Here is a 23,751-nt window from a genome sequence, read left to right on the forward strand (position 1 = left end):
ACCACTGAGCCACAACCCCAGCCCCTATAATCTTGTTTTTGATGCCTAGACTTCTGTATTTCCTCATTTCAGTACTTTCCTCATTTCTGTACTTCTGTATTTCCTCATTTCAGCTCTCTAGTTATGAAAATGATGGCACATCATTTTTTGATATGTAGTAATTTTTGATATGTAGCCCAATGATAGACAAATATTAACACAAGCAGTCTTCTGTAAAATGAGAATGAAAGTTTGAGGTTAGTTAAAGTTAAAAGAATCAAATAAATGATGCAATAGATTTTCATGATAAATACCTTTGGATAAATGTGGTTTATAAAATTCCAAGAAAGATCATACAGCAAGAAACCCAATTAGATAATTTTATTCAGATGAATTTATGACACCTGATAAGAAAATTGTAGCTAAGCTAAAACATTCATTTTTGGCAATAAATCAGCCTAATTCTGTTGGTTTCATGTATCAAAGGAGACCCACTTTTACTCTCTTTTTGGGAATATGACACTCTAATAAATGCTAATCTTGTGTTTAAAAATGTTTCCTATTTCTTAACAGTGATAACGATGGAACTGTACATCAAAAAGAGTTATATTGTTTTGTTACTTTAATGTAGAAAATGGAACACAGCTTAAAATAGTTCTTGATTTTTAATGTGAACAGAAGTGAACTTTGAATAAGTATGGCAATTATCTTAAAATTGTAGGAATTATTCTGTTCTCTTTTCTTCTACATTACTCTGTGTTTCCTATAAACGTTTATTAAGTTGAATTCCTAGATGTTTCTATTTTCAGTCTATAATATCACTTCCTTTTATTTTCATGACAGTTAATGAAATATCCCATTTTTTAAAATGAAGACAGAAATATCTTATCATACTTCATAGTCAGTCCTGCAATTCGTTGAGAAATAGCTCTAAAGCCTTAAACAAGGCCTTTATTTAGTGTTTTTAAAGAAGTGTCATAAGGAGTTAATAGGACACAGCTGTACTGGCTCTTTCTAATAAGCAGCTTCTGTCGCTTTGGTCACCACAGGTGTCTCTGTAACCTGCAAACTCTTATTACTAGTGTATCAAAGTTGTGCTACTTAACAGACTTCTTTAGTAAAACATAACAAAGCAATTACATGGCTGTTGATTGCCAGTCATAAAAAAAAACCCTCAAACACTGTTTTTCAAAAGAAACTACACTGCAATTTTTTGTCATTGTAAAATAAAAGGAACTAAGGAATTAAATGGAGGATAGAACAAAATAACAGCAGGTAGCCCACTGAACTTAGCCACTACAGATGGTTTAGAAATAGTGTTTCCTTCTTCATCAAGTTGTGGATAAAAGGAAAGGAGGAGATTCCTTACTGCCAGTGAATGGCAAAAGATTTAGCCACGTCTCCAGTCTATGTATTTTGCCTCATGAAAGACCTTCGATGCTGCATTTTTATCTGTTTTTGGCACTGCTTTTCATCACCTTTAACTGAGTGTGAATAATAACCTGATTTAATTTAAACAAATACAGGTGCTAGAGGTTCTTTATTTATGTATAACAGGGAATATTTCCAAGGCAGAACGAAGTCATCCTAGAAAATTTCCTAGCCATTTGCTTAAAGAAATTAAGTATTAGATGAAGAAATTGCTTCAACATTTTTTGGGGGGGCTCACAGTTAAGGGAAGAATTTTCTTTCTTTTCAGATTCAGATAACATAAAGCAAAGTCTGAATGATAATAAAAAATTCAGTGAGACATAAAATAATAAAAATATAAATCAGATGATTTCTAATTGATCTATAATCATTTAAATTAGGTAACTATAATAGACTTTCTTGAAATGAATTAATTTAACCTCCCTGTTCATAAGCCCGCAGTCTTGTGTTATGATTGTGTTAACACATCCAAAATAGCATCATGGGATGTTACAGTCACATGTGTAATTACACATATTGAAAATATATTTCAGATGGGAAACTCAGAAAGGTAAAATATGAAGAATTACTTATCATTTAAAGAAATTATGATTAACAAATTAACTATTCTTATACTGACAAATAGGAAAGGGATTTTTTTTCTTTTGAGAATATGGATGCATTGCTGGCTGTGTGCAAAAGAATGTGTGCAATAAAGCGATTACATCAATTAGCATATGCTAGAGTTAAGCTTTTACCAACTTCACTGGACTGGTCCAGAATGTCCTGCCTTCTTCACTGAAGTTATTAAAAAAATAAACTTACTACTAGGATTACGTGTTAGACTTGCTTTGCCTTTTATGAGCATCATAAAAACACTGATTTTCTTTAAACAATCAACAAACTAGAAATACATACTATCTGTCTTATTGCAAAAAAAGAGAAATATATTTTTGTTTTCAGGTTATTATTGAATTTAAGCAGAGTCTTTTTAAAATTATGTTTTCAAAATTGTAAATAACTGCATATGTAGTTATAACAAATAGCTTTTATCTAATGAAATGTAATAGAAGCGTTAATGCTAAAGATGAAAAATATTTATGATGACAAGAAGCCAAACACAATAATGACTTTTTAAAAAACAGAAGACCAACTTACAACTTGTGAACAGAATATTACCTTGCTCTGTTGGCGTCCTTTGTCAGATCCCAAGCCCAGGTTATAAAATTTTGACTCAGATAAGAAACAATGGATTCAGCACAAAGCATTTGTGAGCAGAACACGTTGGTTAGTACACTTTCATCATGGTGGAGGTAGATAGCAAGAAGCTTTCTCTGCAAAGACGAGAAAATACCAATCAATTAAAATACCCATTAATGAAAGATTCTTGCATTTTGGAGAGGCATAATCAATATAAATGAACAGCAAAGACAAAAATTAAATGCTATTCCCTAAAAGCGTACCTTACATTTGGAGTTCCTAAAGCATCTACCAATATAAACAATTTTTGCCTCCTTACACTTTAAATAAGGAGGCAAGTATGATTACATCTAGTTTTACAGATTGCTAGCATAGATTCCTATTAACATGTGGAAGCAAAATTTGCAAGAGAATTGCATTTTCTTTAAATAAAATGGACTTACCATTCTTTATGTTCAATACATCTTTATGTAAAAGAGAAATATTAACTCTGAGGCATTTAACTATGCAGAAAAAAATTAATCATTAAGATTGGATGGCAAAACATCTCTTACATATTCTTTATGTTTTTAATCTGAACATTGAATAGTCTCTTCTACTTGAAAGAAAAAGTGCTGAAATAAAGTTCTGTTTTAGATCTACTAGTAATTTCAAAATGCTTAGTATATTCCCATATTAAAGTCCTTACTTATGAATATGTAATTTTAATTAACATTTGAAAAGATGTTTAAAAATATGCAGTCGACATGAATTCTTTTTTGGTTTAAATTTTATAAGATATCCAATATAGTTTCTCCTATGAAAAATTATTTTTTTCTTTTGGCCATGATAGAACTTGTTCTTAAGAAATGACATTTGCTGTCTTAAAAACGTCCTGTCATAGTTGGGTATTCAATAAAATAACTCAAATTAAAAACTAAAATTGAACAATATAATTTGCAATATGTCAGCTACAATAATGACAAAAATGAAATAACTCAAATTCTGTTGACTAACTTATTAATGCTACCTTATAGAAGAGCTGAGTTTAAGAGTCACAGTTATCAGGAAAAGGAAAGATAAAACATATAAACCAATAATCGAAATTCTGCCAGAGGAAAATTTCAAGGAAGTTTTAAGATATTTCCATTCATATTAAGTAAGGAATATGATGGTAGTCGTTAACTGAAAATTTGCTGGGTGTAATTCTTAAATAAAGACTCATACTGATGAATGCCTAATGATGTCTGATGCTTGGAAGTATCCTGATAAAGAACCCAAATTGTAACAATGCCTTAAAAATAATCATTAAAATATTTTTCTCAAAAGAAAATTTTGTACTATAAAAGAGGTAAATATATTAAATAAAGGTAAACAGATTAAAATTCTAAAATCATCCTGCTATTTTTACATTTACCTCCAGAATTGTAAAACAAGTACTAACCTCATTAGCATATGAGGAAACTGAGGTTTAGAACCCTGACTTGTGCTAAATTCCACAACCAGTTTGTAAGAAACACACTGGGGACTACAAACCAGATTGTCTGAATCTAAGTCTAATGTTCTATCTCTGATACTACAATGTAGCAAGGAAATCACCACACCATAGTCAAGGCATGTGGGAGCACTCATATAACTTGAAGCTGCTAGACTACTTTCAACATCAGTGCTTCCAGGCTTCAGAAACTGCATGTAACAGGAATAAGGACAGGGTTCCTGTATAAATAGTTTGGCTGATCTCACCCTGCTTCTATGTGTTAATTCATTTATTCATTCATTTAACAAGCATTTGTTCAAATACTCATTGTGTCAGGCCTAGGAAGAAGTACAAATGATAAAGTGGTGAACAGGAAAGACTCAGGGTATCTTCATCTATGTTGATGTCTGCAGGAAGTTTGCAATCAGATATATTGTTGGAGAAATACTTACTTGGTAAATTCTGACTCAACCTTGAAGGTTCAAAGCAAATGCCTCTATGAAACCATTTCTGATTCTCTTAGGCAAAGTTAAGAGCTTCCTTGCCCGAGTTGCTAGCTCTTCCCACTAGTAAAATTGTTTACCAGTTTCTCCTCTAGACTAAGTCTCTCAAGGGTCAGGTTTATGTCTTTTTCTGAGTTCTTTACAACCTAAACTAGCATAGGTGCCAGCCTGTTTGAGGAAAACAACCTGAATGCTGATATTAACCTTGGCCTCATGGCAAAAAAAAGACACCACATGGCAATGACAATGCTAAATCAGTTTTAGTAAGTGAATCAAGAATCTGCTGCTTTAGGGAAAGATCGTGAACCTGGCTGCAAACAAATTCAGAGCTCCTCTTCTTAGGAGATCTCTAGCTGAAAAGACAGAGGGATGTCAACCTCTAATTCAGCTTGTTCGTATCTCAGCAACTACATTTAATGAGACACTGGGAACAAGAGAGCTGTCTACTTTTAAATCAGCATATTTCTCACCAAACAATAGCAATTGCTAAATCTTTAAAATGCCTATTTCTCTCAAGAACATTGTAATGGAACATTTAGACTTTGGGAAAGAGATTAGTGATTTATATCGCTATCTCACTGATTTAATTTAAATGCTCTTCCAAACCAAACACACATGTGCCAGAGAAGCTACTAAGAAACCCAACATGCAGAGTTCCCCATAAGTGAAGCCCACAGTGTTGACTGAAACTAAACTTGGAAATCCAGGGCACTAATGCACAATATCAAGCAATAAAACAGCATCTCTTTGGCAATATTTAATTTAAAAAAGAAGAAAGAGGCGAGCGAAGATCAGGGACTGTCTGTTTTGGAGGATCAACCATTCTGCATTTCAAAGCATTGGTCCCTGCAATATCCAGGTTACTGTGCTAGAATCTCGACTATTATATCGCAGTTGTGAGAGGGAGGGCAAAGATGTGTTTACTCAGTGATTAGGCCCTTAGAATAAGCCTCTAGCTCCTAGAGAGACAGCTCACCACTTATTCATTTGGGCCAATTCACAAAGCCTAGGAAGATTAAACATCCATGCTGAGAAGACAAGCGAATGCAGATGGTGAAAAAGAAATAAAAATTCTTTAAAAACTCTGAGATGACTTCATTATTTTTCCACAAGGAAACTTTAGGAAAGTGTTTAGTTAGAGAAAAACCCACATTGACCTCTCTCTAAACCCTTAATCTTTCCTTTGTGGTGGCACTGCTTTGTGGTAAGCGACTGGCTCGCCTCGCCCCTCTTTTCACTAGAAGCTGAGAGAAAAAAGGCTCTGGAGAAACAGTTTTCGTTCCAGGGACACAAACCCCTGACACTGTTAAACATGAGATGCCAGGAAAACACACTTAAAAAAAATTCCCACTTTAAACTCTAAACTGAATGTGAGAAAGAAGATGGTAAAAAAGAGTATCAGGAAAAGATCTTCAGACTGGGGGCACGCCCACAGCAACTTTCAAAAGGGAAATGGAATAATATTAAAATGCTCTCATCTCTCTGACAGGATAAGCATTCAACAATAACAAAAAAAAAATTCTTTTGCTGTTTTGACAGTTGTCAAAAAAACACAATAATATGAAAATGCTACTAAATTTGGGCTATACAGTCTATTTTAATTATAGGCATGATAAATGAGGTCCAGTTTCAGATTTCTGATTACCTAATTGAGCTTAATTTAGGTAGGGCAAAACAGAGTTGAATTCAGCATCAACCAATTTGGGAGAGTAGAAATGGCAAAGTAATCAGAAAACTGCTTCTGTGAAGAGGGGCATAGAGTACACAGAAAAAGCATTAAGACAGTGTTTTGTTTTCCATTACTATAACCATTTCTTTCCTTTGGTCCATTAATAATTTAGTTCAATAACATTTACAGAGTGCCATGTGTTAGAGATTGAGAATATGGAGATGAATAAAACAAAGTTCCTTTGCTCTTAAATAATTGGGGGTGGGTGGGTATGTTGGGAAGTAAACATTTAACCATGTAACAATGATAATACTGGGGTACTAAAAAGACTATATTTTATTTCTATTTTCTAATTTGGCAGAGGGTCTAACTCTGGTAGATCATAAAGGCAAACAACTCAGCTTCACTATTCTCATATGTCCATTTTGTGATCTAGGTTTTGGTAACACAGTATAAAGAATGGTCTCCAAGCTTTAAAATAATAGAAAGCTCTATTCTAAAATGAGTTCTGCCATTTTTCAGTTGTATGATCATGGGGTAAGAAGGGTCATAAAGATTGTGCACAAAGTAGGTTAAGCATCTATTTATTATGCAGGGCCCCACAGCAGGTACTGAATAAAAAGTATGTTAGGATGAAGATTCCGGGACTATCCATGCAAATAAAAGGGGTTTGAAAGCAATTCTGAAAGAAATCATAGTCATGAAAATGTATTAAAGATTAAGCAGCTCCTACTGGCAATAGTATCTGGGATGTTCATTGTGTCGTCAGTGCCTCACTAATCTTCACATTCCAATCTAGAAGTTAAGGTACTAAGTTGATGTTTAGGAAATGCCCAGCTGACAGCAACCAATGTAACTTGGCCTTGAGCTGCATTGGCTATTGTATTTAAACAATATCATAGAACCAAAGAACACTAGAACTGAAAGAAAGTAGCTATGTCTCAAAATGAGCCAGTCACAGAACACTCAGGAAACAGTGAAGGACTAAAATGGAAGTATTTCTTTTTAAGTGACAAAATATCCATAATCTGTGTGTTCAATTATTTTAATATATCACAAATAATTTCTAGAAATGGTAGTTCAGAGTTTTTTTTAGTGTAAGAATTAAGGTATAGGGCTGGAGTTGTGGCTCAGCGGTAGAGGGCTCACCTAGCATGTTCGAGGCCCTGGGTTTGATCCTCAGAACCACATAAAAATAAATAAACAAAATAAGGATATTGTGTCCAACTACAATTAAAAAAAGAATTAAGGTATAAAATTATGTACTTTGTGTATGTTGGGACTTGACTTTATTTCTTTTTCCCACTTCTGATCTTTTCCTTCATTATTATCATTACCATAATAATCAGAATCATTACTATTATCGGTCTTTTGTTTTTTAAGTTTGGGGATGGTTTATTTACATAAAAAGTGATATAATGGTTCTAATAAACACCCATTTATTCTTTATCTAGATGTACCAATTATTAACATTTGCCCATATTCATTTTATCATTCTTTTTATACTTCTTTCCTTGAATTATTTGAAAGTTGCAAAATATGCTTCCACCACAAATATTTCAGTATCTGTCTTTTGAGATATAACCACTGTATCTTTATCACACCAAAGACATTTAATATTACTGCACTAATATCATCTAATATAGAGTTCATATTCAAATTTTCTGCAAAATACTTAATTAAGGTGGGGCAAAATAGACTTTGGGAAAGAGATCAGTGATTTATATCACTATCTCACTGATTTATTTTAAACACTCTTCCAAACGAAACACACATGTGCCAAAGAAGCTACTAAGAAACCCAACATGGGTAGCTGTTTTATTTACTAAATTCAGGATCTAATTTGAATTAGTCTAGTATACCCCTTACTTCTATACTGCTATGGATGTTCACAGGTCCAGCTAAGCATTTAATCATGACATAATAACATGGTAAGGATAGAGGCAACCACACTGGATTCAAAATTCCTACTTTACCACCTCTTAGCTCTGTGGACCTTGGAAAAATTACTTCAATTTTCTGTGCTTGGGTGCCATGCAGTTCTGGAGGTCAAAAATATACAACACTCAGCCTAGATGGGAATGGTGAGGGGGTAAGGTTAGCAAATCAGTGGTCATGAGTAAAATTGATACTTGAGCTGAATTTTAAAACTAGGGACACAGTAACAGATTTCTCTGGGACTTAAGATGAATTTTGAATTTAGTAAATAGTGCGGAAAGGTTGAGTGGCAATCTCCCAGTCTGTCCAAAGAGTGAAGAACCAATTGGCAGATGTGAATTTTTTCTTATTCATCTTTTTAGTTAGATTAGTAGCTGACAACTAAAAACTACATTTCTTGGACTCTTATGTTAATCAACTGTGGTTCTGTAACTAAGTTCTGGACAATTTAAATAGAAGTGTTTGTTGGAGTTCTAATACCCATCCTGAATCATGACATCATCCAAACCTTGCCATTAAAGCAACATGAAAGTACACTGAGTTTCTGACTCTTTGAGGTACCATACTAGGCCTGGACAGATGATCTCAAAATTTCATGAAAGAAACAGAAATTAACTTTTATTTTGCTTAAGCCATTATTACATTTTATTTTTCTGTTAAAAAATCAAATCCCCTTTTATTAATAATAGCTGTAAGAAATCCATAATCATATATAAAATGATAGTCTATGGAACTATATCGTTAATTCAGAAAATAAGAAGAAAAAGACATGCATTTATGGATTAGTTTTTGTCCCAACAGGAAGATTCTCACATTATACCAGCGGGCCCTAAGTTATATACCAATGGGGATGAACTTTGGCTTGAGGCAAATGAACTGACAGATATTGAAAAAGCTCCATCTTGTATTTCTAGTTATTAAGACTTATCGTCAGAAGGTCAACGAGGATTCGGATTGGATAAACACAAAAGAAAGCATGGAGCTTACTGCTTGAGGTGACTCTAGTCTTATCTTCATGTAATGGAGAAGGAGGCATCTTTATTGTTAATATAGTCTAGCCCAATTAATCCAGAGAAGATGGCCTACGTGTTTGGAATAGTGTAATAGTCAAGTGTGCAAGTATGTGAAGTGCCATGTGTACCAAAGTATATAAACCTGAGACTCAACATTGTGATTGAAGTCATAGTAAGTGATTTGTCTAGATATTTTTTGTCGTCTATTTATCTACCTACCTACCTAACACAAGTGATTTTTATAATATAAACCATGTCATATATGCTATTATGCACCTCAAATTTTTCACTTAATAGATCTTGATCATACATATATATATATTCTACATTAATATCTATGAGGTAACTTTTTTTGTGTGGTGCTGGGGATTGAACTCAGGACCTTGTGCACACGAAGCAAGCACTCTACTAAATGAGATATGTTCCCAGCTCCATAATTATTTTTAATGGCCACATGGTATTCCACTGTTTGAATGTACCATTATTTATTTTACTTTTACTAATGGACATCCATTTTTTGCTATTTAAACAATGCTACCATAGATATCCTTACATTTATCTTCTTTCTTATTTGCATAAGCATATGTGTAGAAACATTTCAGGTATTTTGACAGGTGAAATTACATATTAATATGGTTTTAATCTGCATTATATTATGATATATGAATCATGTTTTTGTATTGAGCCATTTTTATTTCCTTTTCTGTGAAATACATATTTATGTTGCTAGTCGATGCTATAAGAGCCTTTTTCTTATTGATTTTTGGAGTTCTTCAAGAGTAATTAGAGTAATTAGCTCTTTCTGGTATGAATTTTCAATAATGTTATTCTTTACATTTTGTTAAGCACTTCAAATAGAGTGGGAGAGAAATAGAATACTTGAAGATACTTGTGTATGAAAAGGTACAAAGAAGAATAGGTTGTGAAATTTAGAGCCACAGAGTTTGTAAACTATGATGTCCTACAATTTTGTAATCATTGCTCAACATACAATATATATGCAATATATATGCACTATATATGTGCAATAGCTGCACATATACAAATATGCACCAGATCAGTCTGTCACTTTATCCAATCCATCTTGCCAACTGCTACCATATCACTATTCCTTTTGTATATTATAGCCCTGACAATATAATCCTCTTCAAAATCTTTCAAAAGCTGCTGGGTGATGGCCCGACCATGTCAGCATGCTCAGCCCAGCCTGGACCCATAGCATGCCAAGAGTGCCTCTATAAATAATAAAATTCTTTATTAAAAAAATCTTTCAAAAGCTAACCAATGCCTAACAAAAACGACAAAATGTATTTAGCTGGCATTCATAGATTTCTGTGATGATTCCCTTTCCCATACTTTTCTCTTGCCCTATCACTTAATGTTTTCCTACCTATATCCTATATTCTAGTAAATAGGCCTATTCATCTTCTCTAACATGCATATTTGAATAACTTATCTATGTGAGGATTCATTTTAGGCCCATTTCAGAGAAAACAAAGGGGAGACTTAAAAAGCAAATTGGTATTAGGGCTTAGTTTCAAATCTAGATTTGTCTTGATTTGGTCAATGTCCATTATTGTAAGCAAACTATCTCAAATAAATTTTACATACATTACAAAGATGTTTTACACAGTAAGCATTAATTTTTTGTTAAACAACATTGTGAGGTATGTATTATACTTCAAAGTCTTAAATATAGAAATTAATGCTCGGGGAGGTAGAATAACCTGGTTAACAGTACACACCTATTTAGTAGCAACTAGTAAATGGGAAGGAGTCAGAATTCAGACTTAATAATTCTCTATCACGCCCCTTACTTTTAAGAGAGAATGTTTAAGATTAGATTTGGAGCAGATTTCTTGAACTTACATATAAAATACTTAGAGTCTAATTTGCTTTACATCCTTTTAAATAGGTAATATGAATTAAAAATACTTTCTAGGGCTTGGGATGCAGTTCAGTGGTAGAGCACTTGATTTGCATGGGGAAGGCCCTAGGCTTAATCCCCAGTACCATAAATCACACACACACACACACACACAACAACAACAACAACAACAAAACTTCCTAGGACCAGTATGGCCCTTTGGGAGAAATGATGCAAATATGGATAAAACCCATGAGGAAAATTTCTTTTGATATTTTCCTAAATTACCAATACCATTTTTAAAAGATGACATGAATAGCAGTAAATAAGGAAGAAAGTTTCACATGGCAGCATATATTAAACTAATAAATTTTTGACTAATTTATAATGCTTTATAGCATGATTTTAATGAGATCATTAAAAATTTTTATAGCTTTAAGACCTTCTGACTAAATTAAAGAATTAATGATACATTCTAAATGGTGCTAATAATATACTGTTTCATGGAAACATCTAAGTATACAACAGCATATTTGGTGTAGCTGTACTTATGTTAGTTTTCCAACTGACACACATGTTTACTGATTTCTTTTATAACAATCACTTAAAAAACACATTTAATAGGGTTTACTTTCAAGTTTGGAATTATGTGGTAAGTTTCATATTATACTTCAAGTGCATTTGTATTATTTTTTTCACCCACAAAAACATTATTTGTGTATTTTTCTAAAAAAAAATATTAGCATCATAGGTCTTGTCTTACACATGTGCAAAAGATCCTGTACTAGCTGACATACAAAATTACTGTAAAAAAGAAATTGTCCTGCATTTAAAGAATTTAAATTTAAAAGGTACCACAGACAAGAGTTGATTGGGTATATTTTCCAAAGCATAGAGAAGTTTATTTGCTTGGTCTTCTGGATGATAGGATGCTAGAAACTCAACAACTGGAGCTATTGGCTCAGATTTATGTAGTACTTATTTTTCTTAAAAGACTTTGATAAAAGATAAAAGCTAGATTTCTTTCAACCTAACCTAAGGCAGTATAAATAGCACTACTTTAAAATAGGCTGATATAAAATATATATTTTAATATATTTAATTATTATAATATATATTACGTACATACACATATATATTAAAACTTAATAAATAATTAGCACTATTAAAATGAAGTACGCATTATAGTGATGGAAATGCTCATAGGGGTTCTCAAAAATTCCTTTCTGGAACTGTCCTTAGAGCTAGTTCATAAACTGAATAAGAAAACCAGTCTTTTTGTTATTCGTTTAAAATTGCTAAATAGCACCTTCTATCTTAGCCACAGTGCTGATTCTATCCATAATTAATGATACTAATTATGGATAGCATCATTTAATCCTTAACCATATGAAGTAGATATTCTCATCAACTCCTTGTTTCCCCTCTCCCCAGATTAGAAATAGGCTAATGACTTATTTGGGGTCATGGAGCTATCAAGTAGAAATCAAGATCTGAGTACTCTTTAACTTATGTACGATATTTAGAAAAAGTATTGGGCCTGAAGTCAGACCTAGGGACTCTAACAGGATTACTGATATCAAAGCTCAGTATCCCAAAGGGATGCCTGGGAAAGAAACAATCTTCATATGGAAGATAAGCCCTGGCACTGGGATTTTTATTGCTCTTGATTTTTAGTTAGTATAAATGTTTAATTGTTCTCCAGGGTACTTTTTGTTGTGTAGAAGAAAATTCATCAGGGGTAAAGGCATGAGAGGAATGGAGCCTATCAAGAGAAACAGAATCTTCTTTGGAAATTCCTAGGGAATCATATTATGGCCAGTGGTAACTCTTTTGCAAACTTAATTAAGGAGGATAACACTGGTTCTCACTTATCTAAAGATACACTACAAGATCTACTAAAAATATTTTTTAAATGTCAGCTAATGCTAGAGAATCATAGTCCCCTCCATGATTGGCCCTCAGTGATTTTCCCAGCTTCATTCCGTGCAAAGCAACTGGGTTTTTATTTATTTATTTATGCTCCAGTAATAACAAACTGATTTTATTTCCCACATTTTAATCTTTCATTGAAGTTATTTTAAATTTTTACAGAATTCTGTTACTTGCGTAAGTTTTTTTTTTTTTTAATCTTTTAGGATTCATATCATTGTTATCTCCTCTAGAAATCACCCCTCTGCTGCCAAAACTTCTATGGTAGATGAGGTACCCCTTATAGCAAATTGTATTTTATGGATCTGTTTTATATTGTCTTCTCTCTGCTAGATTATCGAGGGCAGGAAAACTCTATATCCCAGATCCTTAGGGGGCATGTGATAAATATTTATAACTTTCAACTGGATGAGCATCCTTCATAGTTAAGAACAAGGAAGGAAATCATAAAGTTGATCAACCTGTTACCAGAAGTCAAAACTTTGTCATGATACACTTAAAACAGACACAGAACTAGAGAACATCTGCTTTGCTGAAGTTGGAGCTTTGCTTTGGACAGTACTGCAAATTCCTCAAGAATAAGGAAGAAAATTATGAACACTCTCACCAACAAGTACTCTCAAATGAAATCACTGTGAAGCAGTTTTCATTAAGATGGATTGAATGTGGCATCGTGAGAAACACTTTATCAAATGTAGTGTTTTACTTAGTGATTAACTATATACCAGTTGATGAAGCTCCCCAAATCCTTTGTAATCCCACCACTCCAATAAACATTTAATGAGTATATAAGTTCAAAAAGCCTAGCAGAGGATTTAAACCTTCAATCTTGTTTTTATTTACTCTTGGAACTCAATTTCTCACTTTCAGTGAAGAAAGCTGGTACTCGAGACTCATCTGTTGCCCTGGTAAAATTAATGTGCCTCCCACAGTTTAAATTAAACATGTGATATTTAAGAGGAAAGAAATTTAGTAAGAGTGCCACAGTATCAGTCACACTTGCCTTACAATGTTTGAACACCAGTAAACTGTTTTCTTAAAAATGGTTCATTCAGAATATTTTAAAAATAATATTGAATAAGATTTGTCTTAATTCTCAAAGGTGAAATATGAAAAGTAGAGATGAAGTTTGATAACTGAATTATAAAGTATAGTAGGTAGCAGTCAAAACTGAAATATTATCATAGAGTAAACCATACTTACCTATCCTGGAATGTATGAGCTCAGATTTGACCTCTATTACTCACTGTTGACATGTCTGAGTAAGTTATGTACATTTTCAGAGTTTCCACATCTCCAAAATGAGACTATGGGTACTAAATGTCCCATTCTCACAGGTTTGTAATAGGTTTCAAATAATCATATATATGTGTAATATATATATATATTATATATATAATAATCATATATATACTTATATATATAAGTACACATTTATAAACATATATGAAATGTTTTATAAACCACAGAGCCTCATAGAAATCACAGCATTATTATTATTATACTGTACTCATACAACTAAAAAGGGATATGTACAATATATTTTGATGGCTATATTAAATGTACCAGCTTAGATTTAATTTTTGATTGTTTATCCGTCATAGGGTTACATTTTACTTAATTTAGAGAAAATGTAATGAACTATGCATAAACTGTTCTCTAACTTGAAAATGAGAAATGAGAAAAGGAAAAAACCCTGAACAAGGGGAGAAAAATAAAGACATGTTAGCAATCCAGACAGGTTAGTGAATTTTGGTGGGAATTTAATATGAAGCAAAACATTTAATTATATAAGCCAATGACTTTCATTTTCTAAAACACCTAGACACTAATAAAAACCAAACTATCAATTGTTTCATTAGAAATACCCAGGATTTAATAAATAAGAGCTTATGCTCCTTTGGGGATTATCAGTGAGAATAAATCTAAATGCCAATTTACTGTACAAGATACTTAGTGAAAGTTCTTTTGTTTATAATATACTGTATATTTAAATATCTGCATTTAAAACTATAATGTGTGAAGTATACATAGTATATCTTAAAAAGCATTTGAAATAGGATTTTGCAAATATCTAATTAGTTTAAATTATGTAAGGCCCTAACATTTGCTTAGCAATCTTGCTTGAAAGCAGAAACAAATATATCCAAATACACTTTTATTGAGGAATGAGTTGAAAAATAGACTATTTAAATTTATAATTAGATACTCAAATATGTTTATGACCAACAGTGTAAATAAATATAATAGCATGGCCATATAATGAAAGATTCCATAATCATTAAAATCTGTGTTATAATATTTAGCATTACTTACAAAGCATTCTTATAAAAAGTGAATACCTGAATCTAAAAAAGTTTTTAGACCTAATATCAATTTTTTCCAGGAAATACAGACTGAGGAACAAGGTAAATAATTTCACAAGGAAACAATCACACAAATCCAGAATTTGGAACAATCTACAAGTCATCTGGCCTGATTTCTTCACAAAGCAAATGTCATGGAAAAAAAGGGAGAGCTGGCTTGCTTAAAACAGACTTAGGAAATCTAACATTCAAATATAATTTATGATCGTTCAGAAAAGTGTGGTTCAAAAAACCACCAAAAACTATCTATATTCTGGGGACAACTACTGAAGTTTGAATATGTATTGGATATTAAAGAATGATTGTTAATTTTTTTTCATGTGAATAAGTACAAGTATCAAGACTTTTGTAAAATACATGCTGAAGTTTTCAGGGGTAAAGTGTGATGCTTATAATGTACTTTCAAAAGGTTCAGTCAAAAATAATGAATATGAGATTACTAAATGTTTTTAAGTGGTTTTGGTTTTAATAACTTTAAAACTTTTGCTTTAATTATTTGTATTTATTTTCCATTTGTTTGTATGAATTTTAAGTAGTAATTTTGTGAGTGTGTGGTGCTGGAGATAAATGCAGGTTCTCAGGAATGTTAAGCATACACTCTACTACCAAGCTACATCTGCAAAATTTACTTAATGCTAAAGTCAACATTTGCCATTTTTCATCACAGAAGAATTAAAATAAAAAGTCATCTAAAAATATTCATCAAAATTATAAATCCAAATGTAAATAATTAATTTACAAATGCTGTTGTTTTGTCAGATTATAGAAAACTTTTGAAAGCATTCAGAGTTTGGGATGCCTATATATGAAAAAAAAACACATATGGCAAAAAATTTCATTATTAATAAATCTAGGTATACAGGAGATGAATTTTTACTGTATTATTACTTCTACTACCTCCTATATTGAATTGTTTAATAGTAAAAAGTTAAAATACCATAAATAATATAGAAGAAATGGTTGTATAATATTAAAAAGTAAAAACCTATTATAAAAGGATTGTAATGACTCAATTTTATTAAATTCCCACAAACACATTCACTCAAACTTAACATAAAAAATGCAGAGTATGTATTAGAAAGTTAATCATTAAAAGATGTTAGAAAACATTCTATTTGCTTTGTAGTATTTTCCATAAACCTACATGTATGAAACCATAAATATATAAACAGAATCATGCATTTCCTTAAAAATAATAGCTACTTATATAGATTTAATTGTTAAGGGGTACTTCACCTTTAAGGGTAAAGAACAATTTGCTTCTTAATTTACTTCATTATCTGTCAGACATACCTCTAGCTTTGATCACTAATTATCATTTTGGAATTGAATCTTAAAAATATTTGTTTTAAAATGAATTTTCTTTATATCAGAATTTAATATAAATTTGCATACAGAGGACTCAGAGGCACAATTAAACTCTATTTTCAAAATTCTTTGCCTTCTTTAATTATAACACCTTCACCAGAACACACCACCCGCCCAGAGTATCTCTTATTCAAAATGCTTAGGACCAGAGTGTTTTACATTTTGGAGTTTTTCAGATTTGGAAATTTAGATAGACTTCACTGGTTGAGAATACCTAATCCAAAAATCTAAAATCTGAAACACTCCATTTTGGATTTTATATTGTTGGAATAGTAATGCTCAACCTGTGTGTGTGTGTGTGTGTGTGTGTGTGTGTGTGTGTGTATGTGTGTGTGGTTTCATACTATCCAAGGTTTCAGACACTCACTAGGGGTCTGGGAAAACAGACCTCACAGATAATTATTACACAGAATAATAATTTTGAGAAAAGAGTTATGGGCAAATCCTGTATCAAGAACTTCTCATTCATGTAACTAAAGAGAAAACTAAATTATAGCCAGGTCCCTTGTCAGTATATTTGCTTTACCCCCTATTAAAAAAAAAAAAAAAAAAAAAAACCCTAATACAGAATTTGACATGTCTTCTATAAAGACCAGCAGTACTCTATTACACTAATCCTTCCTCTGAAATGGGCATCTTGGTGAAGATTAGGTCCACTGATGAACCAGAAGCAAAAGCAAGACTTCAACCTCAAACAAAAATAGAAAATATTAAGCATTGCCTCAGGCCTAGTGTGGTAAACATGTGGGTTGTATTTTTTTAAACAGAACAGGCAAGATTGCACTTACATCTCGGGCTTTCACATAGAAGGCCTCTTGAAAAGCAGCTTCTAATGAGCCAATAAAAAATACAGGATGGCAGTCACCATATCTACAGGAAAAATTAAGTCTATTAGTTAATATACATTTCAAAATTCTCAAGTCTAATCAATGGGTTAGGTAAAGTTGGGCTAATGTCTAGTGCAGACCAAATGTTTTTAAAAATGTTTTTAAAAATGTTTTAAATGTTTTTAAAAGCTTGGAAGTGAGCTTCATTGCTTTTTACAATTCTTCCTGGTCTATACTAATATTAGAACACTATCTAGCAAGTGAATTTCCAAAGTGCTATGAGCTGGGTGTGGTGGTGCACACCTGTAAGCCCAGCAGATCAGGAGGCTGAGGCATGAGTATCACAAGTTTGAGGCCAGTCTCAATAAATTAGCTAGACTCTGTCTCAAAACAGAAATGAAAAGAACTGGGGGGTGTAGCTGAGGGGTACAGCACCTCTGGAGTCAATCCCCAGTACCAAAAAAAAAAAGAAAAAAAAAGAAAGAAAGAAAGAAAGAAAGAAAGAAAGAAAGAAAGAAAGAAAGAAAGAAAGAAAGAAAGAAAGAAAGAAAGAAAGAAAGAAGGAAGGAAAGGAAAAAGAAAAGAAAGTTATGATTGTAAGGAGCAAATCCTTGGTTACTCAGTTTTATAAGATTATACTATTATGTCAGTTTTAAGTTCCCACTTTAGCTCACTTATTTGAAAATTCCAATGCAAAAGGGGGAAATGGTTTCTTATAGTGCCAATATTATATTTCATCAAAAAATAACACAGAAGAGAAATATACTTTACATCAAATTGAAGGTTAAATAGTAATCCTCTTTATATTTTAATACCTCAGCACTCCCCCAGGTATGTAAAACATTATATTAGAGTTTAAAAAAAAATGGTAAAGAACTCTAAAATAAAAATCAAAAAATAAATTCACTTCCATTTAAAAATTTTAAATTATCCTTTTACTTAACATTGTTTTACAGATTTTTTTTGAGTGTGTGTGTGGGTCTGTCTATTCTAATATATACGAAAAATCATATCCTGTATGGTATTCCTTTGGGGGAATATAATAAATATATTAAAATTAGTGATCAATTTTGTAAACTTCTATAAAGATATAGTGAAGTGGCATAAATGATGTATTAGTTATCTTACACTGAACAATGTGTTTCTCTATCAGCACTACATAAATTGATAAATATATCCTTTGAGGAGAAATTTTAAACAATTTATGATTAAAATTGGCCTAAAAGAAAACCACAGTACAATAAAAGAACATTAATTTTATATAGTTAATGTCCTAACCCTACCTTGAAGAAAACTCTGCTGTAAATTGTAATAAGGCATCTCCTTCATTTTCTGCGTTTTCTGGCACTAAAAAACAAACAAAAGAAAACAAAAACAAAAAAAAAACAAAACAAATAGACACAAAAAACAAACCACATAACATCTAATCCCACATATAAGAAATATATTTAATCAATAAAGAGGAAATAAAATTAAGTTTTAGCTTCTGCGATATATCTGAGGGAACATTTTAACTCTATATACATTAGAAGACTTCATCAAACCAGAATCAAAAAGAACCTTTAAAACATTTCAAGCCCCTAAATTTTGGAAATTAAAAGATACAATCCTGTTAAGCATCTAAAATATGTGCCAGTTGTCAATTAGGATTTCAATGTTTTCTTGAAATAGACATTTGTGATTAAATTATATGAAAAATATGAAGTTATTTTAAATACCCCATTCAAACAATGAGGTTTGAAAATTCTTAATTTTATGTAAATACTACATGTATTTATGCCCACAGGATGTCCCCAATTTCATGGAGCAAATGGGCCATTTATGAATTTACTTTAATGATCATTTTGCATAAAGCATTTCTTTTTTTCTATAGTATGCATTTCACAAGTGCAAATTAGAAAGATGGTACATTTACTTTACTTTTGTTTTTCCTTCCAAAGATGGGTACCGGCAAATGAAAAAGTAGTATTACTAGTCTTCACACTGATATCTCTGACAGATGTGGGGAACAAGTACCAGTCACAGAAATTACAGTTGCCTCTTAATCAAGCTCTAGGTTTCAAGTGAAGAGAGAGAGAGTCAGAACTATACATATGAAATAAGTTACATTCCTTTTTTTGGGGTAATTTTTACTAATGTGTTGAGAATTTCTAGGCTTAATAAAACTGAAAGGCTCTGATTCTAATGAAGAATGACCACTCATTTTATTTTCTCTCTCCAAACCTAAGGATCAGTAAAAGGGTTTTCAGTTCATTGTTACTTTTAAGTTTGTATACTAAAAGAGAGATTATAATGTTGGCCCCAAAGAGCTATTAATACTCACTCATTGGAGATTTTCTCAGGGCAGATGACGCCATGCCGAATACTTCTCCATCATCCACCCCAAATTCTGTAGCATCTTCAAAGTCATCTCCATCGCTATCACTAACCATATGAACATCGGTGCTTTGCTATTTAAGAAAAGTCCTGATTAGACACATATTGACTTTAGCATATCAAATTTTAAAGTTATGTGATCACAGTAGGACATTAGTTTTATAAAAGTTTTATCAAATAAGAAGTCACCTTTACTAGAGTAATGCTTAATATTTTTTATTTTTAGGCTCATAAACATTTCTAAACTTGGTATGAAATCTGTAAACCAAAGGTTGGAGACTGATAAAAAAAAAAAATGAAGGACACTTATAAACTCAAGGAAGACAGGTATCTTTGTTTTACCCTTAGCCTACAGTACATAACTAAGAGCTCAATAAATAAGGAAATAGGTACACCTAGAAAAATCAGAATCAAAGTAAGCAAGCTATGTTTCTCAAAAAGATCATACTAACCTATATTTGGCAGGTAAAAGCATTTTCTTTCTTTCTTTGTACTAGTATAAAACCCAGGGGTGTTTTATACATTCCCAGTCCTTTTAAATCTTTAAAATTTTTTTGGGGGGTACTGGGAATTGAACTCAGGGGCACTTGACCACTGAACCACATCTCCAGTCCTGTTTTGTATTTATGTAGAGACAGGGTCTCACTGAGGTGCTAAGTGCCTCACCATTAAGACTGGCTTTGAACTCACAATCCTTCTGATTCAGCCTCCCAGCCCTTGGGATTACAGGCATGCACCACCAAGTCAAGCCATACTCAAGTATTAATGCCCAGAATAATAATATTTTTTCTCTTGTCTTTAAGACAGTCTAATTTTTTCAATAGACAAAGCAAATAAGAAATATATTTGTTGATGCATTAATGAGTGGTGTTTATCTTAAGCCATTAACTTGCTATTCTGACTCTACCATTATTTCTCATAAAAGTCTTGGTTCTATACACAATCCTAACCCTCCCTTAGTATTTTATTCTGTAGAGCTGGATCTCCTCCTTGTTTATGCTATTCAACAGCTTAAAAATTCAAGACCCAGGCTGGAGAAGTGGCTCAAGCGGTAGCGCGCTCGCCTGGCATGTGTGCAGCCCGGATTCGATCCTCAGCACCACATACAAACAAAAATGTTGTGTCCGCCGAAAAACTAAAAAATAAATATTAAAAAAATTCTCTCTATCTCTCTCTCTCCCTCTCTCTTTCTCTTAAAATAATTCAAGATCCCTTCTTTTTTAAAATATTTATTTTTTAGTTGTAGTTGGGCACAATATTTTTATTTCACTTATTTATTTTTATGTGGTGCTGAGGATTGAACCCAGAGTCTAGCACAAGTGCTCTACTGCTGAGCCACAACCCCAGCCCCACCCCTTCTTATTTTAAAGGAGGAAGTTTCCTTTTCAAACAATACACTATAAGACAATTGCCCTTGAATTCCTTCTGTGTTTCAAATATCCTCAGCATGACTTTCCCTTTAACTTTGTGGCTTAAAGAAGTAAAGGTTCAAATCTACAAGATCCACTACCTGTTCCTTTACAATGCTTTACAATGCACAGGTAAGTGGAATAAGCAAAGGACCAGCATGATAACCTTACATCCTCTGTCAGCTAAGTTATTATCTACCCTTTACTTAGTTTTACCTAGGATTTACCTCTCCCTTAGTTCTGTCTAGGATTCATCTCTCCCTGAGAAGCATAAGGTTAATAAATAGCAGGGTTAAGGGACATGGGGGAGGGACTATTCCTTTTTTCTTTTCTCATCCCTTTTATCTTACTGTCCCACATCTGTCTTCCTTCTCCAAATTCTCTTTCTCCAAGTTCAGTTTTCAATCAAATAATATCCTCTTTTCTTAACAATAAGATTTTTACTTTCTCTATGTGACTCTATAACCCATTATTCATTCAGTCATCACAAAAAATAGAATATCCCAATCTGTTAAAATCCTAGAAAAAGAGGAGCTGGGGCTGGGGCTCAGGCTCACATGTGAGGGGTGCTGGGTTCAATCCTCAGCACCACACAAAAAGATAGTGTGTCCATCTACAATAAAAAAATAAATTTTAAAAATCCTAGAAAATGAAATCCTACAACCATATCATCTTTAAAGGGAGGTATCTAAAAAGCCAATTTTGTTGAAAAAAGTATATTTCAAATATGAATTATTGAAGTATCTGCAAGAATGAGGTACTTAATTATGTATAAGGAACTCCCAATCTATTCACATTTTCTTATCAGACATCTAACAGGTTAGGAAAAGCTTTTTCTAAAAAGTGAGATAAATAATCTTTTTTTTTCCCATTAATATTTGCCGAGGAGAACAGATAATATCTTGGTATCAGTCATGGAAGCTCGAAGATTCTTTAAATCTAGAAGCTATTTATTCAGAATTTTAAAAACACCTAACATTTAAAAAATTCTATTTCAGCTATATATTGCATTCATTTAGTCTCTTTATCATTCAACAAACATTTATAAAGCCCTACTCTGCACCACAACATCTGGACTTGTGTGAAAGACAGTCTATGTCTTCTTTATAAGCACTATACAGATAATTATAATATAGAGTGATAAGTAATAAAACAAATAAATTCTGAGGAAAGTACCTAATTCATTAGAGGTGGGAGGAATCAGAGAAAACTTCCTGGAGGGGATGATAACCAAACTGTTTGAGACAAAAACTTAGAGAACATGTAACTGTCATTAAAGCAAGCTTATAATTGAAGTAGATGTGCCTTGAAGCAGACATTCACCAACTACCTATTATGCTGAGGCACAAGTTAAAAGGTAGGAATACAGAGATAAAATATGGTTCTAGCATTTAAGAAATTCCCATTCTATAAAATTATATTACTTGCTGGTAAACTTATAGGACTGGAGGACATCATGCTAAGTGAAATAAGTCAGGGAATGAATGTTTTCTCTCATTCGAGGAAACTAGAGGGGGTGCGGGGGATGGCTCATGTAAATAGAAAGGAAACCATAGGGAGGAGAGAGGGGAGAGCAGAGTGGAGACACTGGAAAATGAAAGCGATCAAATTATGAGCAGGTATGAATATGTCACAATGATTCCCACTACTATGTATGATTATAAGGTACCACCAATAAAAACCATAAAAAAGAAATTTCAACTTAAAAGGAAGATATATTTAGTTACAAACATATCTTTTTTAGTCTAAAAGATACAATATAAGTATAAAAATATTATTGGAGAATAAAGGACAGAATGATTTAGTCTGTGCAAATCTTCACACAAGTGCTAATATTTAATCCATACCTTGAAGAAAGATATTAATGTAGTAGAAGATGTGTATGGGAAGATTAGTATAGAGGACAGTTGTATACTAAGTAGAGAAAAAATGCAAGTGAGGAATTGAATATTTTTTTAAAAATCAATAAATAATTCAAAAAATCAAACTGAATAATCAGTTTTAAGTATGGGAAAGAAATGTAGAATGGCAGTAACGGAAAAAAAGGTTTGATGGAACTAGATTGTGTCAGTCCTCAAACTGACATGCTAAGATATTTTGACTTTACTGTGATGAAAATAAGGAAACCACTAGAGATATAGGCAGAGGAATGTTCAAAGAAACAAATTTGATATCTGTATTTTCGGTGACATGAGACCTGCAGACATGAGAAGGGAGACATATTTCAAAGTTCCAGGTAGGAGAAGCTATGATATTATACTTGAGCAGGAGCAATGGGAATTAATTAAAGGTGACAGAAATGCAATATACTTTCAGTAGGACTGATAAGAATTATTGACCAAGTAGACTTGAGGATAAAGAAAATGGAAAACGAAAAAAATCACTGCTGAGATTTTTAGTTCAAGTAACAGAGTCGAAAGAGGAGGTCAAGAAACAGC

At 32.4% G+C, this 23,751-nt stretch overlaps 1 protein-coding gene across 1 annotated transcript in view; it reads right to left on the reverse strand.

The window, feature by feature from the left end:
- The window catches only part of Faf1 (Fas associated factor 1), a 399,930-nt gene that overhangs the window by 98,267 nt on the left and 277,912 nt on the right, over window positions 1-23,751 (reverse strand). Inside the window, exons 10-13 of the mRNA XM_077791122.1 lie at window positions 19,852-19,978; window positions 18,812-18,875; window positions 17,490-17,571; window positions 2,569-2,723 (exon numbers count right to left, since the gene is read on the reverse strand). Coding sequence (XP_077647248.1) covers window positions 2,569-2,723; window positions 17,490-17,571; window positions 18,812-18,875; window positions 19,852-19,978 — 428 coding nt within the window. The remainder of the gene's footprint in view (window positions 1-2,568; window positions 2,724-17,489; window positions 17,572-18,811; window positions 18,876-19,851; window positions 19,979-23,751) is intronic.

The sequence above is a fragment of the Urocitellus parryii genome, chromosome 11, assembly GCF_045843805.1.
Source record: "Urocitellus parryii isolate mUroPar1 chromosome 11, mUroPar1.hap1, whole genome shotgun sequence".
NCBI lineage: Eukaryota > Metazoa > Chordata > Mammalia > Rodentia > Sciuridae > Urocitellus > Urocitellus parryii.